Here is a 19,963-nt window from a genome sequence, read left to right on the forward strand (position 1 = left end):
CAACATGCAAACTCCTCAAAGATATTCCAACTGACCCAGCCGTGGCTCAAACCAGTGACCTTCTTGCTGTGAGGTGATCCTGCTACCAACTGCACCACCGTGACACCTCTTTTAGGACTCAAGAGCTTTAAACAGATTTTGAAATAAACTAAAATGCAAATCAACAGTTGAACACATTTTATTAAAAAAAAAAAAACTAACCACCGAACAATATACAAATGTTGAAAGTAGCTCAAACAATAACTAAAACACGACTTTCATTCACAATAAAAGCAAACGGGCAGTTAGATGGGCTTGATTTTGAAGTGGAGGCCGATGAGACTGAATACGAGGCATTTGAGATCCTGGACCAGGTAATAGAAAACTCTCAGTCCCTCTGGGTCCCTGCAAAACGAGACAATGTCACTACTCATAAAGCACAAATTACAAACTAAACAGGGTTTCAGCAGGTTTAAGCAAGTTAAATTTATGACTTAAGACCATTATGAATAACATTTTAGACTCATACAGGGATAAACATTGAGTTATTTTAAATGGCCCAGTTGGAAAACCTTTTTATTTTGCTATATCAAACTTTAATATAATTTAATAATACAACAATAATAATTTAATAATTAAATATATTTTACTTAATTGAGCAAAATGTGTCAAAACAAGCAAGCTCTAATTGTATACATACATTTTTTTAACATAAAAAAAGGTTTAAAAAAACTATAATAAACTAAATATATGCATGACAGTCTGACCAGATCAGCTTCCTCAGCAGTAAATACATGAATAGCTTTTTTGTTTTATTGTGATAGTTCTAAAGGAAAATAATTAAGCCATTATGGTAAACTAAAGTTAAGTTTTAGTTATGGTCACTAAAACTTAAGCTAAAAATTACATCCCTAAATCAAAAGCTAAAAGTTTTATTGAGATGGATTGTTGGTAATTGGATGGACAGATTGGGCACCTATACATGAGCAAAGAACAATTATAAGCCGTTTACAGAAGATTCAAGTCCTTTTTAAGGCCTAAAATTTTGTTTTTGAGATTTAAGACCCCGCGGACACCCTGTGTAAATCTGCTCGAGGGTATAAAACGGAAAGCAAGAAATTGTGACAATATTAAGTACAACAAATTTGGGTTACAAGATTAAGGCAGGATAGTGAAGTGTATATATATATATATATATATATATATATATATATATATATATATATATATATATATATATATATATATATAAAATAAAATAAAATAAAACATTTATAATCGATGAAATACACTTACTTGGACTGGTTTACATCAATTAAAGATCCAATTTTAGAGGTTGTGAATGAAATGTGCTCATCACCGATGACAATCTCCAGTTCCTTTAAAAGTACAAACAAGAGCAATTAGGATACCAGTTTACACCGCAATGGTGTACTAGAAATGGACCACAACAATCCTGGTTCACAATGATGTGCAAAAAAATGAACTGAAGATCACTCAGATACTGCATGCATGTACAAGGATGATATCGGAGTTAAATCGTTAAACTTAAAACATGCTTTTCAAAAACCATTTTCAAATGTTAATGTACTAAACCAGCCAAAATGCAAAGAAATGTGTGGGGTATAGTTGTGTAAACAGTCCCATTTGAGTCACATTATATTGTGTAAGTGACCAATGTGCGAATATAAGAAAGGAATAATATACATGAATACAAACCTGTCTGCCAACTCTATCTGGAGGAGGCCACAAGGCATCGTCTTCTTTTGTGATTTCACTGTCGTCAATGATTCTCTTCAGCTCTTCCATCACACTTTTATGCACATAAGCCTGAAAAACATAACATCTCATAAGATACATGGTCTGTCAAAATAGTGCAAATTATCTTACAATCAATGCATATGACGTCATCGCGCAGCTGACTTTACCTCTTTTCGGATCATGACGTCGTTCTTGTAGTTGCTGTTGTTTGCATATCTAAGCTTTCCTGAAAGAAAAAAAGTCCACAAGCTTTTAACATTAAACTAATAGATTAATAGCAAATACAGAACTTAATAAAATGAAGATTATTAAGCAACATTGATTAAACTAAACAAATCAATTGTAGACCCGCAGTTTTAAGGCTAACGTTCCTCAAACGCAAGTTAACGTGTTAATTGTGCTCTAAACAAAAAAAACCCTCGTAATTAAAATTGTAAATCATAAATTAAACAGTAAACAAACGTTCAAAAAGCTGTAAATTTCGTTTTCGGCTTTGTAGGAGACCAAGCACAGATCTGAAGGAAAGGCTGTTAGCATATTAGCAAGCTAAAGTTGGCGCCTCACTTACCGTCTGGTCTGAATTCAAATTCCAGAAACTCATGGCCGAATTTACCTTTATGCCCCACATAGTACCTCAAATAAAAGTCACTCGTGGACATCACTGTGCACGGTATTAAAGTATCCGTCTATATATATATAAATAACCGCACAAATACTGTTCCTTCAATGAATCGCTTTAGCTTCCACAACCAATATGGAATCGCATGCGTACAACTGCACGTCGCCGAGTGACGCCACTTCCTAGTCGCACAACAGTGATGCTACAACTGGGCATCACAGGATGGTTGACCAAAAGCACACCATGACCCCCATGAACCTGTTTTGCATCGTGTTATCTTTGTCTAATCTAAACCATTGTTTAATTCTGTCCAGCAATGAAGTTCTTAAAAGAGAGGGGCTTACCCTTTATCTGCAAGCAGTGTGCTTTCAGTTGAGGCAACAGACATGTGGAGGAGTACAAAAACTTTTATTTTATTCAGCTTTGCTGTTAATCACTTTGTTATACAACTGTCTGCGATTGTTTACACATTTACATGATGGTACAGTAATCATGGACACCTATTTCCAGCTTCATTTCAAGATCAGTTGTTGTTTATAATCATTGCAATGTCACAGAAACACTGTTTAAAGCCTTGCAACTGTAGTTGTTTGGTCCTACAACACAAGCATGCAACCTTTTCTGGTTTTATATTAGTTTTGGCTTTCTTTGCAATCTGCACCATTTTGCAAGCACCACAACTCAAAGGCATCAATAACTGAACATATAATACATCATGCAGAACACCATACTTCTGAAATCCCTTCCAAAAGCCTCCAGACAATCTGTCTAATGTCTAATATTAACATAAATACATACAGGTTATCACATAATTGTCACGGAATTACAGACAGTAGGGTGGGAACCAAAAACAATAACTTCACATTAAATAATGACAACAGTTTACATCTTTGGAATCCCATAAATTGAAGTAAAACGAAACAAAGTGTAGTATTTTGCATCATTTCCAGTCAAGTAGGGTTACACACTGAGTGTGTGAGTTGAAATGATAACGGTTATGAAATCCTGAATTTATCCAGGGCTTATGCGTGGCTGTGTGAAAATGATTGCTTGTAAAATGTACTGCATTTTTAAAAGCTGGTGTTTAAATCTGTGCTAATATATCAAAAGCCTCTGACAAAAGGTATGAGTATCTTGTGTTCAACAGCCAGGATGTTTGAGTTACCCAGTTTTGTTTAAAAAAGTAATATTTACAGTGCTGCTTAGCTCATGTAACATGGAAAGGGATTCATCATGAAAATAAAAGTCTATAATTGAACATACACAGAAAATATTGTGATGGCACAAAATCTGTTGCAATGCAGACATCTCATATAAATTCATGACTGAATCACACGTTTAATATCTAAATAAGGACCAGAAGTTAACCAAAGATTTGTAATATTTTCTACAATTTTGACCAAATAAGCAGAGTGCCTCTGACAACCAAATAAGTATTCATGTGTCACAAAAAGTATTATTGATACGTTTGCATCTGGCTCAGACAGAACTGTAGACAACTCTTAATAAATGCAATGATTTAAGCCCATCAAATAATTCAGTCAAATAATTATTTACATAATTCAGTTTTTGATCACCTGTAATTTTTTTACACAAGATAAAATGTGTCACCCTGTATCATAGCAGCAATGCGAATGCGGGCCAACCAGAAAATAAATACAATACAATTATGCTGAACAGGAACAGTTCATGGATCAACGATTATCCAATTTTAAGGTCAAAGGGAAATTTTACAGTCAGGTTTAAAGGTTGGATTGTTCTGGTTCACATGAACAAGTGCTTCTTTGTAGCTATACAGGTATAGTTTACCAAAAAAAAATTTAAATCTGCCATCATTTACACACCCTTTGTTTGTTCCAAACCACTTTGAGTTTATTCTGTTGAACACAAAAGATGATATTTTGAAGACTGTTGAAAACATGTAACCATTGACATCCATAGTAGGAAAAACCAATACTATGGAAGTCAATGGTTACAGGTTTTCAACATGCTTCAGAATATCTTCTTTTCTGATCAACAGAACAACATTCATTCATTCATTTTCTTTTCGGCTTAGTCCCTTTATAAATCAGGGCTTGCCACAGCGGAATCAAACGCCAAATAATCCAGCATGTGATTTACGCAGCAGATGCCTTTTCAGCCGCAACCCAACACTGGGAAACATCCATACACTCTCATTCACACACATACCCTACAGCCAATTTAGCTTATCCAATTCACCTATAGGGCATGTCTTTGCACTGTGGGGCACACGGAGGAGACTCACGCCAATACGAGGAGAACATACAAACTCCACACTGAAATGCCAACTGGCCCAGCAGAGGTTCAAACCAGCAATCTTCTTGCTGTGAGGTGATCATGCTACCCACTGCGCCACCATGACACAACAGAACAACAACGATACAAAAATCTATCTGGTTTGGAAGTAGACATGGTTGAGTAAGTTATGGCAGAATTAAAGTTGGTCAGTGACTTTTCCATTTAAGATCCACATAAAATGCTTGAAAATTAAACGTATTAAATTGCAAAAGTGTTGAAAAATGCTAAAATTAACTCTTTGGTGAGTTGTCAAAGACTGACCAAAGTGGCATCATGGTGTATTTTCTATGGGTAGCCTAAAAAAAGGTCACAAAACACAGGTGGCATAGTGGTTCAATCAGTTTAAAAGCCGACAATAACAGAAAGAAAGAATACCAGAAGAAACTCTGAGAATTCCTTTCAAGTAAGCAAATGTTTGTATAAATGCCTCTCACGAATCTAATTAAAGAGAGTCATAAACTGAGTGTCAAATTGCATTATTAGAGTCAAGGGTACAGTGCATAGTATATGAACATAAATCTCTTGACAAACAGATCATTTTTCATACTGCACAATCAACCACTGAGCTTGATTTAAAGTACATGACCATGTTTAATGAGGATCAGATGTTATCTTTGTAAATAATCAGTGTTACACTAAATATCACTTTCAGTTTATTTCATATCAGAGTGTGATACATGTACATAAGATGGACCACATTCACAAATTGTTCAGTTAGTTCCCTTTTAAATTCAGAGGTGTCTTCTGCATACTGTAAAATACAGCCTTATGGTTGTTATTTTAAATAACTACACCCTGAGAGGCCTGTTGTGACGTAGCAGCACTGCCTGAAAAGTTCAAGTTAAGCAAGCGGGAGATAAATGTTTATCTCTCTGCAAGAAACACTGATATTATAAATTTATATAAATAATGCCAGAATATTAAAACCTTGTAATCAAGAAAAAATAAAAGTGAATTTAAAACAATCGTTTTTGGCCTCCAAAGAGCATTTTAGTGATGCAAAAAAAAAAAAAAAAAAAAAATTGTATTTAAATAAATTTGCAAATGTAGTCCTTTCTGATATTAAAAAGATCTATAGGTATAAAATAAAAATAACTTAATATTCAATCCTCGTTATCACAGAGTCATGTAATGTTTAATTATCTGCATTTCCCCCCTTTTGACGCAACAGTCTTAAAGAGGTACAAAAAATAAAAATAAATAATGAGGAAATATCCATTTTGACCTTTAACAAATCGCAGAAGCTTTGAAACTCCATAAAATGTCAAGTGTAGCCAGTCCAAAACAAAAGAAAGCAGAGTGAAAGCAAAGGCAGTCTTAGATTTTTTTTTGTTTGTTTTCGTCATATACAGTGTTGGCTAATTAACAGAATGCTCAAGCAATCCATCCGTCCTTCAGACATTCATTCCCTGACGTAGTGGTGGAGATCTGGTCAATGCGGCCTGCTGCTGGACTCTGACGGATGCCGTTTTCGGGGTGTGTGGCCGTTGAGGCATCCGTTCAAGCGTTTGGTCAAGCCTCCATTCAAAAAATCCTGAATGTGCTGAACTATCAGATTGATGGCAACTGCAGAGAGAAAAACAAACATCATGTTGCATCATGTATTAAAATTATTAAAGTTATTTAATAAAAAAAAAAAAAGAAAAACAAGGAGAAAGTAAAAGAGAAGTAAAACTCTGAAATAATATTACTCTATTGTTTTACTGAGTACTACACAGTTATACTACTGAATGTTATTTAAAAGTATATACACATTCATGTGATTTAATGCTGAACTGTCAGCATCTGACAAAAGTCTTGTTGCCTATCCAAGTTTTTGGAACAGCAAATAATAACTTGACTTCTAGTTGATCATTTGGTATCAAAAGTGGCTTATATGGAAGGTAGAGGCCTCTAGATTACGCATATTTAACCAAAATAAAATATGATCATGCCTTGATTTTTAATTAATTAATTAGGACAGTAAAGTCTGATTTTGCTTAGACAAAAGTCTTGTCACTTATATTGTCATTTACTTAACAGAAATAATGTACAGTATAGAATATAAAGTCATGGTGCAGTGGGAAAATAATTAATATTGTGCAGGACTCCCATGAGCTTAGAGGACTGCATTCACACATCTCTGCAGTGACTCAAATAACTCATTATTAAAGTCATCTGGTATGGCAAAGAAAGCGTTCTTGCAGGACTCCCAGAGTTTCTTGGGATTCATCTTCAATGCCTCCACCATCTTACCCCCGACATGCTCAATAATGTTCATTTCTGGTGACTGGGCTGGCCAGTCTTGGGGCACCTTGACCTTCTTTGCTTTCAGCAACTTTGATGTGGAGGCCGAAGTACGAGAAGGAGCGCTGTCCTGCTGAAGAATTTCCCTTCTCCTGTGGTTTGTAATGTAATGGGCAGCACAAATGTCTTGATGTTGTCATCCACTCTGCAGATCTTTCGCACGCCCCCATAATGAATTTAACCCCAAACCATGATTTTTCCTTCACCAAACTTAACCGATTTCTATGAGAATCTTGGGTCCATGCGGGTTTCAGTAGGTCTTCTTCAGTATTTGTGATGATTGGGACGCAGTTCAACGGATGATTTATCGAAAAAAAAAAAAATCTACCTTCTGCCACTTTTCTGAGATCGAACTGAGATCGACGACAAGACTTTTGTCAGGTAGTGTATACAATAAGCGCACTGTACCAGATGATTGATTTAAATGTAAACATATAGGAGTTAGAGTCACTTAATATAAATTGGGACCAAATTAAGATAAAAATATTTCTAGGTGACAGCAAAAGACACTTCAAAATATTTAATTTTAAATAAATGCTTTAATTCTGATTGTTCTATTCACCACATAAGGATCGAGTACTATTACAAACCACATTTTTGTATTTTTGATGGTGGGGAGGAAAAAAAAAAATTCTTCAAAACAAAAATGAGTGATTTAAACTTCTAACAGCTAATATATAGTATACTATAATGTTTTTTCATAATAAAGTACTAGTCTTTTATATGCCTGCGTTTATCAAAGATTCAACAGGAAAAGAAAGACTAAACATTCTGGTACATTTAAACCATGAAGATTAGAAGTTCAGCCTTCCTATATTCAAAACAAGTTATGTTTATGATCAAAAGTTCCAAAACATTTCTATATCAATGTGCTCCTGTCTCTTCTCTTTCTTTCTTTGTGAAGTCTAATAGTACAATAAGAAGCTCACCCAGATTATCAGCTCCCCTTGGAATGATCACATCAGCATACTTCTTTGTCTGAGAGAAAAAAGAAAGAAAAAAAACAAGCTCTAAGAAACAAAAATCAGGATGACAATCAACAACAGCAACAACATTCCACTGTGCAAATATTTTACGTCCCACTTCCTCTTGACAAAATGCCAGAAACATTTTCTATTGTAAACTCAAAGACTTTTTTGGATCTGCATTTCAATGAAAATAAAAAAGGACTGATTTAATAGAACTAATATATATTTTTATGTAAATATATTTTCCAATAGCATAACAAAAAGTATAGTATTATTTTTCAGAAATGCATGAGAAACTAAGACCCTGGGGTAAGAAATTAGGGTAATAAGGAAATAAAGGCAAGAAATTAATTTATTGTTAAACAATTGATTAAATCAAAGATGAGGGTAAAGACATTTATAATGTTACAAAACATTTATTTTTTAATTAAAAGCAGTTTTCTCTATTAAACATAAAATTACAATTATTCTTCTGATCTGTTTCCAAAATTAACATTAATAAAATGACACACATGTACATTATATATAAGTGAATGACTACAAATAATCTGAATTATGTAACGTGATCCTATAAAGTGCTTTCACATTATATAATATTATTAAATTCTCAATCATATTTCATTACTTACTGAAAATATAACTGCACATATTTACACAATAAAACTTTAGTATTAACTATTAAAGATGATGCTCCTGTCTTTAAAAATATCAATGCTATTTAAGATTATCGATATATCGTGCAGCCCTTTTAACATTGCAAGCTAGGTTAATTAAGCAAGCTATTGGAAAACAGTGGTTTGTTCTGTGGCCAATCCAAAACAATTAAGGGGGCTAAAAATATTGACTTATTTATTCATTTATATACTTTGACTTTCAATATTACCCTTTTCTTTTAATTCCAGTCCAACAAAATGACATAAGACTTACTCCAAAAGAAAACTAAACAAGGAAACACTGTGAAAAAAAAATCCTTGTATGGTTTAAACACAGCACTTTATATACATTTAAACTTGTATAGTATACATACATTTATATCCACACACATATACATATATATATAAAGAAATATTTGAAAAGAGTTTTAAATTTCACAGGAGGGATAATAACGTCTCAACGTGTGCAGTTTATATTTAGTAGAACAGTAAGTGTAGAAATCTCCCACTCACCGGCAGACAGAACTCCTCAAAGGCAGGCTTAACAAATGTTATGTACTGGTTTAGCACTTGCTCCAGGTCACGACCTCTCTCACTGATGTCTCTCAGGACTGCAAACGTAGTAGAATAAAACCAGAAAGAGAGACAATTGTGAGAAGATGTGAATCAACTTGAAAAACGCATGGAATGCATTACCCAATAACTACCACATTATGAGGTTCACTGATGTTGATAAAACCCCCCCACACACACCTCTGCGGGACAGACGTGTATCTGCATCTGTATCCACAAACAGCTTCATCTGAAACAGATCGCGGATTTCTTGCGAATAAAACATGAGGATGCCTTCAAATAAAACCACGTCCGCTGGGTAAACAGTGACCGTTTCTTCTTTCCTGTAAATGTAAAAGGACAATAAACGTATATCAGGATGCAGGAAACACCAGAACAAATATATTATACAACAAACCAAGATAAGACCCGCTTCATTTCAAACGCTCAAGTTGTGTGTAAGGAGTGCAACAGGAGCTCCATTTAGCACTGACACTGAACTTTCACCCAGCAAATCAATATGTGAAGTAAATAAACATGTGCTGCTTACACACTGCTTTCATACATAGTTGGAAATTCAGTCAACTACGAATATATCCACATATAAGCAATACAATACGCAAAAGTTTAAGGTATAGTTCAGCCAGCAAAAAAAGGACACGCAAAGTCATTCAAGTAGATTTTTAGCTGAAACTGTGGTTAACGGTGATTCATTAAATACAAGTCAACAGGTGCAGGAAATTTGAGAGTCATATTCAGTACAAGGCAAAACAAAAATGAACACGTTGCTCCTGATGACACATATGAAGTGAAATGATCACTGTGTGCATGATAATGAACATTGACAACATTGTTTTCTGAATGAGGCATAAGGATTTATGCATTGTACAAGTTGCACCTATGCTTATCCCAGGGTTCCCACAGGTGGACTTTCTGGAATATCATACAATTTAAAAAGATCTTTTGCAGACATTGAAAGTCAGGGACATTTTTTCTCCAAGTCATGAAATATCAGGGACTTCATCACTTTAACTCTTTGTTTCCAAAAGTAAAATGTAATTGTCTATTAGGACTGCACGATTAATTGAAAAAAAAAAAAGATTGTGATCTCGATTCGACCCTACACATGATCTTATTTCAACTTTTCTATGATTCAGCCAATTATATTTTCAAGGTCAGGAGAAAAATGTAAAGGGGGACGCACAAGTCTTCACAGCAACATGAACACCTCCAAATGGTGATAAAAGTGTCACAGCATTGTTTGCTTACTACAGAGAGGACGCGCACATGTAGCTGATGATGTGTACTTTAGTGAACAGAACCTGCATAGGCTGAGAATAACAGGTAATAAAGTTGTAAATAACGTTCAGTTTGTTGTTCAGAGCGATTGTTTGGGAGCTGCACGGGAAGTATGATTTGCATTAATGTTTTTTTTCTCAGTGACGGCAGCCGTGACATGAGCGCACTCGGCAGTGAATGTGAAACCGGTGCGCACATTTAAATGATCATATTAGATTTTAGAGTTAGGATTACGGCAAGCATTTGAAATGTTTTTTTCCTTCATAGTGAACATAGCGAGTGTTGTGCATGAAAATAAATGTTTTAGTGTCACTATAACTACTCTAGCCTATATAATGTTGACTATAATGCAAGAGGGAATCTGATAATAACAAATGTCTCATTTTACCAATGTAACAATTGCCTAATAATGTCAATGACAAGCATGTCTCAAACATAATAATTCAACGTTAGAATCATGAATATTCTGATGTAATAATTTTACTGCGAATTAAAAAACAGGACGTATTTAAAGTCTGTTCTAATCTACCATTCCAAGTCTATACAAAATGTAGCACTTTAACAAACAGTAGACCTACACATAGGCCTAATATTATTGTTTTACCATATGTTTGAGAATCAACAATAATAATAGCCTACTCATATTAACCTTTATTTTACATCTACAGAATCAAGCGAAAATCGTGATCTTGATTTTAAGCAAAACAATTGTGATTCTTATTTTAGCCACAATCATGCAGCTCTATTGTCTTTACAGTATCATGCTTTTTTCCACGTTGTTTCACATTGTTAAGGTTAGGCTATTTTTAGCACTATTTTATTCCTTTCACACTTGTCATATGGCAGCCATTTAAGTCAAATGCAGTTACCAGGCTGTGCAAGTTAACTTAAGCAAACATGCATGCAAGTTTCACGACCACTCAAACCGGGATTTAGACTGTGCCTGTTTTTCCATTCATTATAGACCATGAAAATTCTGCTTTTTATTCAGTGAATGTCAGGGAAAAGTCTGCAATATATATAAATATTTTTTTTGCACAGGTCAATTCATTCACATTATAAGTCCTCAATGCATCACCAGGAGCCAATGTATCAGTACAGCCATTGATTTGCATTTTATGAAATCAAAGACCATGATTTCAGTTAAAAATACTTCATTAAATGTTCTACTGATGAAATAAAGTGACTTGTAACTTTGACGTGACTCAGGGTGTATAAATAAACAGCTAATTATCTTTGTGGAATAAACTCTCCCTTTATGCTTTCCAAAATGTGGCCCACACTGACCTTGAATGCGTAACAAAGTCGTAGACTGGAATTTGGACCGTTCTTCCCTCCATGATTTCACACAGGGTTTTGACTATCAACTCATTATCAAACGCATCTGTGGGACAGAATAAAAGAGGGTCAGAAGGGATGGAAATCAAGAACAAGCACAAAAAAGTGATAAGCCACATGTGCTGCTGCAGAATTAGTGTGTGTGTGTGGGGGTGGCTGAGTCAGGCAGTCAGTCACACACACACAGCTGCCAAAATATACAGACTGCATTAACGATCTTGGTCTGAGCTCACAATGCAACACTGCAATATGGAGGGTTTTTTTGGAAATTGGGCAAAAAAAACAAACAAAAAATGTTTAAAAAAAATCTCATTATATAACCACAAACATGGGATTTCCAGTTGTTTACCTGGATGATCAAAGTTAAATTGTCCCTTTCAGAGCTTTAGCCTTCTGTTCAGGGGTCAGTACCCTGTAAAAACTGTCCTGACTGAGGATGGCCACCTGCCTCTGGTGATGGTCGATCTTATTCTGGCCCAGCAGCTCCATAATCTTCCCACAAACTGATGACTGAAAATAAAGGAAGACAATGTTGTAGTTCAGTACATGTACACTCCAAATCATGTTTCAGAATGAAATTTTCATTTCAATTGGACACAATTTCTGACCAACAAGTGTACAAAACAAAAACGATGACTCAATTCAATTGCTACTGCAAGGTCTTCATGCCCAGATATATTGTTTAAATTACAAACAAAAAGTGAGAACATACATTATTTAATAGACTGTCAATTGTGTTGAAAAGTCAATATTTTTTAGTTGTTTCGACAGATCTTCCTCACAATTCAGATTTTTTTTAGGGGTTTTCACCTTTTTAATGACAGGACAGTAAAGATTAACACAGGAAAGTATGGGGAGCAGAGATGGGGAGCCTGGAATCTAACTCGGATCCCCACGAGCACCTGGGTGCTATATGTCGACGCACTAACCACTAGGCTATCAGAGCCGACACACAATTCAGATTCAAAAAACCTTTGGATTTTACATAAACTACTTCTAATTCTCTCAAAATTGTGGGATGCGATAAAAAAAAAAAAAAAAAAAGAATTGTAGAGATTTTAACTAGCACTTGGAAGTATATCACTCAAAATCCTGAGATAAAATAAGTCTGAATTGTAAGATGTTAACTCGCAAACACAAGACATAAACTCAGGTCTTGACTGATTCAGGTTTGTAAAAGAAGTTGCCTTCTTTTTATTCAATAACAGAAACCAAATAACAAAATCCATAAACATCACTGAGAGAATATTTCAGTGATTATCATTAAAAAGGTAAAAATCACACCACCCCAAACTGAGGCATAAACACATAACTTTACACAACAGAACTGGCTCTGTGATTGCACAATAGCACTGTATCTCTTCTCCCTATTCCCAAAATACAATAAAGATGCCTATTAAAATAAAGAACAAAACACTATGCACCCAAACGCACACAGCTGACACATCCTGTGCTGAAAACCACAAAGCATGATCAGTTGAAGAAAACATAGGCAGGTGCTTCTTCACAGAGAGATTTCTCCACCCTCTGCAGCTCAGCAATATCTGGTACAAAACATTCTCTTCTAGAAAACTGATCTAGAGTCTCCTAATAAGCCAAAAGAACACATCATTCCTCAAGCTAAGTGATATGGAAGAAGATACACACCCTGATGAGCCCGGCACAAAAAGAGACAGAATTTTAAAAATGCACAAGGTCTATGATGTAGCTTTTCAAATAGCTGACATAAGCATGATTAGAAGAGGAAATGAGAATACACTGACTTCAAAAAGGATTTATTTACACTTTAAATGAAACTCTATAAGGTTATACTGACAATAAACTAAAGCAATAGCTGCAAAAGAACAGAATGTATTAATACACCAAACAACACTGAAGACATGCCATGAGTTTAGATCATGTGAAGACTCCACCACATGCTAATAAAGGTCTATTATATCTTATAAATCACACAAAACCATCCTATTTCCTTTTATGTTCTTGGATGTATTATAAAAGCTTCCTTTCACCAGCTGCAATGCTGCCTGTGCTTCCTTCAATCCATTTAAAGCATAATCCACCAACAGCCCAAGCTGTCACTGCAGGTCCTGTGTAAGACGCTCCATACTTATACAGCATATGTTAATAAAACAAACAGCAATAGTTTAAAACTGTGGCAGTTTCTTTGTATCTTTTAAATCACTGTATTTCTGACAACGCTATCTTTTGTTAAAATCTTTTGTCAAAGACTGAATGCTTGGATGCATTACAATTTCTGAGAAAACACACCCTGTTCTGATGTCTGTTTGGCATCCTTACACTACAATGATGGTGAAACTCAACCACCTGTTTAATAAATACAGTAGAGCACTTTACTTTTACACAACAAACAATTTCGAATGGACAAGTAGTGTGATGAACAATGAATAAACAAAACTGTAATTTGGATGATTTGCTGGTTGTAATTTATATTTAAAATATTAAACAGCATTTTCATTTTTAATTTCACTTCATCAAATGTTTCAATCCAATAACGCAAAATTTTCTACAATTGTTAAAAAAAATGTTATTATTATTGCCAATTTGCATTTTTTTTAACACATCTGAATCCAAACACTGCAAATGCTAATGTGGAAGTGAAAAATAAGTCATGTCTATTAGCAGTGGGACATAAATAACAGTTTTACTATTGTCCCCTCAGGAACTCTTGCCATTTAAATCTTATTTACTTTTAAACTAAAAAACTCAGGAATTTCAAGCTTAATTATGTATTATTGCACTAAATATCCTGTAGATTGATCAGTACTGTGATGCATGAAAAAAGAAAAGAAAAGAAAGTCCCTTAAATGGCAGAACATATTTTCGGCCGATAAGTTTTTGGTGACTGAACATTCAATATCTCTCTAATGTGATGAAGAGCCCAACACTGTTATATGCAGCAAAATTGGATCCCTCTGACCATACACAAACATCACACATTTCAGGGGAAGACAGGTCAGTCAAGACGTAGCATAGAAAAATAGGAAATAAGATACAATGGGGAGAAAGGGAGGTTAAAAAAGCCCCTCCCAGACGGTCCATAAAGTAGGGCAATATCAACACACTTTTAGATTCCCGTTGTTGCATATTTCTGCTGTGCTATTGGCTCTTAGATCAATATTGAAAGTCCAGAGCTTATAATTGTTATTGACAATTTAGATCGCGATAAGATATAATATCATTTATCACCCCAGTCCTAATCTATCATGACTGTCATAGATCCACACATTGCAATATCGATGCTAAAATTATATATTGAGCAGCCCCACTACTGTCCATAAGCGATCACACTACTTTGTCTACTTTATTTATTGTGGTGATGATTCTGGCGTCTCAATTTGATTGTGATTCACAAGTTTCGAGATCAACGCTTGATTCGATTCAACAAATAGAGTTTAAGTCAAAATGTTTAACGGACCAAGGAAATTTTCACATTAGTTACTATAATATTTCTCTTTCTTGTGGGGAAAATATTATTTCTTTTAATTTGCCTGGATTTTATTTATTAAAAACAATTTTAAGGACAATATTATTAGCCTTCTTTAGAATTATATATTTTTTAATTGTCTACAGAGCAAAACACTGTTATCCAATAACTTGCCTAATCAAAATAAATTGCCTTGTTAACATAATAATCTAGTTAAGCTTTTAAATGAGGTTGTTTATTGGTAATTTGCTATAGGTATTTTTTTAAGTTTAATAATATATATATATATATATATATATTTTTTTTTTTTTTTTTTTTTTAAATATATTATAATATTTTTCCCCAATTCCTTTTTATTATATTTTAACATGTACAGACCAATTTCCATGTGTGAGATATAACAAACTAACAGGCAAACAAACAAAACAAAAGGCTTCTGTATTTTACATCAGAATATAATATCACCTCTTTTACTAATCTTCTAGTATTTTAGCATTTCCAACTCCACTACCTTTTAAAAACAACATAACATTTTTACTTTGACATGTTTGTTACCATCTCTTTCAGTCAACGGCCTATATTTGCCTATACACATATACTTTTCCAATTTAAAAGAAATAAGCCGTTTCGCTTGCAGAATACATATATTCATTATTATACGCTCCGTCTTTTTTAACTGGATCTCCTTAAAATAAAATAAAAATTAAATAAAAAAATTAAAGGAGACATTGGTATAAACCTCAAGATTCATTTCTATTGCTATAGGTAATTTACTTACACTTTAAGCTGAATACTTGCATCTTGAAAAATAACCAGTAAAATCAATGGCAAAGACAATTCAAATAGTTATCAATTTAATAAAAATAGTTATTGAAATAAATTGTTTAAAAATGTTTAGACAAAATATTATGTTATACAGCACTCTGGAAATATTTTTAAAATAATTATTTTAAAAGGTGGAATAATAAGTTTGACTTTAACAGCATATAAATAAATAAAACGTAAGCATTTACTTTTAGTATTTTACAAATTGCAAATCAATGAAGAGACATCTTCCCACTTTACAACGACTGAAAAAACATTGTGCATCTGTATTTTTAGTCAGCTAACATCAAAAAATAGAAATATTATAATTACATCAGTTGCTTGTTGAATTTTGATGAATTTTAGTTCATGCATTAAGCAACATTAATTAAAAGGACCTACTGAAATGTATTATGAACACATTAACATTATGTAATAACTGAATATTTGTCCACTGCATTAAAGCTTGAAGTCTCCGGCATTTGGTGATACAATCTGTGCCTAAGATCTGTCAAACTCTGGCCAAAATATCTACAAATCACATGCTCAACAGCTTGCAGGCAGAGAAACAATCATTTACCTTACAGTCAGTAGGAGGATGAAACTATAGTCCTCAGTAGTGACTCATCTTCGCTAAGGTGTGAATCCTCCCTATCCTGGCCCATCATTGGCCCCAAACTAACATTGCAGGTCAGCCAAAAACAATCAGCTTCTCCTGTTGTTGACTAAACATTCCCCTGTTTAAATCTAAGGTTTTTTCAAAAACAAGAAGCTAAGCTGCTATTTAGAAATATAATGCTAATGCTAATCAAACACCTTCTGCACCTACTGTTCTGATTCATGACCTTAAATGCAAAACAAATTAACTAATAATTTTAAAAGTTGCTGGCTGAAATTATTGCATTAAACAGGCAACACTTGCTTGCTTCAGTCAGTTATCTGCTTTGGTAGAATGGTTTCAGGATGTAAACAAGCTGGTGTCCTTAAACACACCGAGAGCAGAACATTAGTTCTGGACAAAACAATGAGTGTCTACATGCCTACAGGAATGATAACATAAACACTGTTTGAGAAAGTCTAGCCAAAGCATTTTTCCTGAGAAATTAGACAACACATTCCTACATACACCGTGGTGGAGAATTAAACTTGCACACCTGACAGCTGGAAGTAACAGTAACAACATAAGCAAACAAGATAAGACAACCGAATGCTATGGAACCCCACATGATAACTTAAAATACATAATACCAAAGTAAATATCTTATCAGTTATGCTCATAAGAGGTTTTTTTTACATCTCATGTTGTGAAGTTAACATTTATTGCTTTACATCAGTGTCATGTGAGATACTATGGCTGCATTTAGTATTTCCGTGAATGACACTGTCCACCTACTTTTACATTAGAATTCACTTCCTTATAGCCTTTGGAAAGTGGTTTGTGTTGAATTTTTTGTATCATTTACCACATGACTTTTGCATTCTCACCCAAAATTTAGATCAATGAAAAATAGTTTACAATTTGGTGCAGTCAGCATACATTTTATTTTGTAGATATGGAACTTTCCTAATAAAATCTGAAATTTGTGTTATTTTGTCTATTTTCAATTATCCAGACTTGCAATCTATAAATAAAACCATTTTATCAGTTCTATTGATCCATTTATAATACACTTCAAAAAGTAATAAGGAAACTTTGGACCAAAACAATTTTGTGTAACTGCAATTGAAAAATAAATGGAGAATTGTTTCCTACTCCATTTTACAAAACACACCACAAGGGTGAAAAACCTTCCTTAAATGTACTAATAAAATCATTGCATTGATAATATCTATGTAATATATTTTTAATTAGTGTCTTTTACTTTACTAGGAATTATGTATTTTTTTAATATCTGACCAGATTTTTGTGAGAGAAAAAAAAAATGAATGAATGCTTGTTTCCATTTAACCATTGCTATTGGAAAAACACATTTATTTGCGGTTAAAATTTTCCTAATATAATCATTATTAAATGTTTTATCCACGATAAAGACCTTTAAGTCCCTTTAAGGCTAGTGTATTCTATGGTTTACTTGATTAAACTTTTAAACCAAAAGTGTTAATAAATTCACTGTAATTATATAAATCCCCAACATGATTTAATAAGCCTGTGACAAAAATGTACATTAGCGAACTAGCCGTCCTGACCCTATGGTCCTGACGCATCAGTACGTGCGCGCGCACGCACGACGCCGCTTTACGCACGTAAATGAGGTAAAATGAGATGTGACACATTCGGTGTGCCGCTGACCCCAATAACGTTTAACAACAAAAGCTCCGCTATTACTCTTCTTCATCATCCATTTTCCATAATCATTTGGTTTTAACGCCGAACACACATATAAACTGTTGTCTTATTCTCCGAGATCACCACAAACATTTTAGCTCATGAAACAAAGACAGCGCGTATCATAACTGTTATCCTAGCAGACAGGACACATCCTCGGGGGCGGACGTGCGTGTTATCTTCATAACTGTAACACACAACATAATGAATAAATATAGCCTAAATTTAAAATGTTACTCGGTTTTCGACAGCTGACAGGGTTTGGTAAATACATTGGCTGTCAGCGGGATTGAGGTGATTTAGCCGGCGCAAGTATCACGCTGTTTTCAAACAACAAAAGACAGCCATAATTTGCTTCGACACAATCCAGATCCACGACAATCCTCAAAATACTCGCGAATGAATTCAACTGGCTTTGGAGAACTTCGTGTTAAAACAATAATACTGATTAATGGCTTTTGATAAGTTGGTAAGTCCACCATCGCCATGGTACATGTATGGCGGCGGCGATGATGTGTGTGGGAGCTGTCCGTGTCAGGGAAATGACCAACATCTTTGTTTTAAATAGGATATTAAGATAATGAAGTGCTCAACATATTCTCACAATAGGTGTATAATATATTTAAACAAGCGTGTTAAATAGTGTAACTTGTGTTAGCCTATATATTTAATCTTAAACGAGTAAACTTAATTATATAAATAAATAAAACAAGTCAATTCGACCACTCCGTATATACTAACAGGTCTGTTTTTACAGCGGACACACGTCAACACATCCCGGTGAATAAAGTAAATAAACGAACACACTGACTGATGAATCCGTCACAATGAGCCACGCGGCCAGTGTGAGCTCATCCTCTGTCGGACAAACACAAAAAGAGCCACATAACTAATATCGATGTAAGCAGAATGCCAACCTTGCCGCTGGCAGTGCCGCCGGCTACCCCGATGAGGAAAGGTTGCCAGTCAACATGCTCGTTTTCGGCGTGATTGTCCAGCTTGCTGTCGCTGTCTCCTGCCATGCTGCCAGTGCGCGACTGAGGCTCGAGCTGCTTTTACACGGCGAGCAAAGGATCCTCCTCCCCCTTCCTTTCAATTGTCTCTAACATTTTCCTTTGGAGCCTTTAGTGTTGTCTTACATTTGTTAGTAGGAACTAGCAAAACACTTCACTGAGCTATGGAAGATTGCCAGATTGATACACCTATTTTTGTGTGTTTCCTGTTTATTTTATTTCTAATACTGACAATCATACATGGAAGTATTTTTCACCCATATTTTGAAATTAAATTTTCGCCAAAGTTGTTTTAAACATTAAAGTAGATCAAATATAGTTTCTTCTTATATAATTTTTCAAGTGTTAAGTGTTAGTTCACCCAAATATTAAAATTCTGTCATTGTTCTTTTTCAGAACACATATTAAGATATGGACGACACTGTGGCTCAGTGGTTATCACCGTCGCCTCAAAGCAAGAAGGTCACTGATTTCAAAAGATTCAAAGTTCATTCTGGTGAGGCGACACCTGATGAATAAAGGGACTAAACCGAAGGAAAATTAATAAATGATTAAGATATTTTAGATGAAACCTGAGAGCTCTCTCATCCTCCATATACAG

At 34.5% G+C, this 19,963-nt stretch overlaps 2 protein-coding genes across 2 annotated transcripts; both read right to left on the reverse strand.

Moving 5' to 3' along the window:
• Window positions 1-162: 162 nt before the first annotated feature.
• On the reverse strand, window positions 163-2,520 carry magoh (mago homolog, exon junction complex subunit). The gene is made up of 5 exons (XM_056464394.1): window positions 2,309-2,520; window positions 1,908-1,966; window positions 1,699-1,809; window positions 1,276-1,358; window positions 163-384 (listed from the first exon to the last, which is right to left on the reverse strand). The coding sequence occupies exons 1-5, from the start codon at window positions 2,397-2,399 to the stop codon at window positions 285-287; spliced, it is 444 nt and encodes a 147-aa protein (XP_056320369.1). The 5' UTR covers window positions 2,400-2,520; the 3' UTR covers window positions 163-284.
• A 228-nt stretch (window positions 2,521-2,748) lies between these two features.
• uck2a (uridine-cytidine kinase 2a) lies at window positions 2,749-19,405 on the reverse strand. The gene is given in 8 exon segments (XM_056463736.1): window positions 2,749-6,244; window positions 7,894-7,942; window positions 9,099-9,196; window positions 9,339-9,481; window positions 11,724-11,820; window positions 12,124-12,151; window positions 12,153-12,284; window positions 19,267-19,405. Coding segments are annotated over 8 exon segments (786 nt in total). The 5' UTR covers window positions 19,372-19,405; the 3' UTR covers window positions 2,749-6,110.
• Between the last annotated feature and the right edge of the window lie 558 nt (window positions 19,406-19,963).

Source organism: Danio aesculapii, chromosome 8, assembly GCF_903798145.1.
Source record: "Danio aesculapii chromosome 8, fDanAes4.1, whole genome shotgun sequence".
In the NCBI taxonomy this organism is placed as follows: domain Eukaryota; kingdom Metazoa; phylum Chordata; class Actinopteri; order Cypriniformes; family Danionidae; genus Danio; species Danio aesculapii.

What these genes read in the sequence shown, in the direction of transcription:
- magoh (XM_056464394.1), bottom strand. Translation starts at nt 2,399, where the DNA reads ATGTCCACGAGTGACTTTTATTTGAGGTACTATGTGGGGCATAAAGGT. An exon ending in CAGATAGAGTTGGCAGACAG is followed by an intron (nt 1,359 to 1,698) that starts GTTTGTATTCAT and finishes GTACTTTTAAAG; the next exon opens with GAACTGGAGATTGTCATCGG. An exon ending in ATTGATGTAAACCAGTCCAA is followed by an intron (nt 385 to 1,275) that starts GTAAGTGTATTT and finishes CTCGTTTTGCAG; the next exon opens with GGACCCAGAGGGACTGAGAG.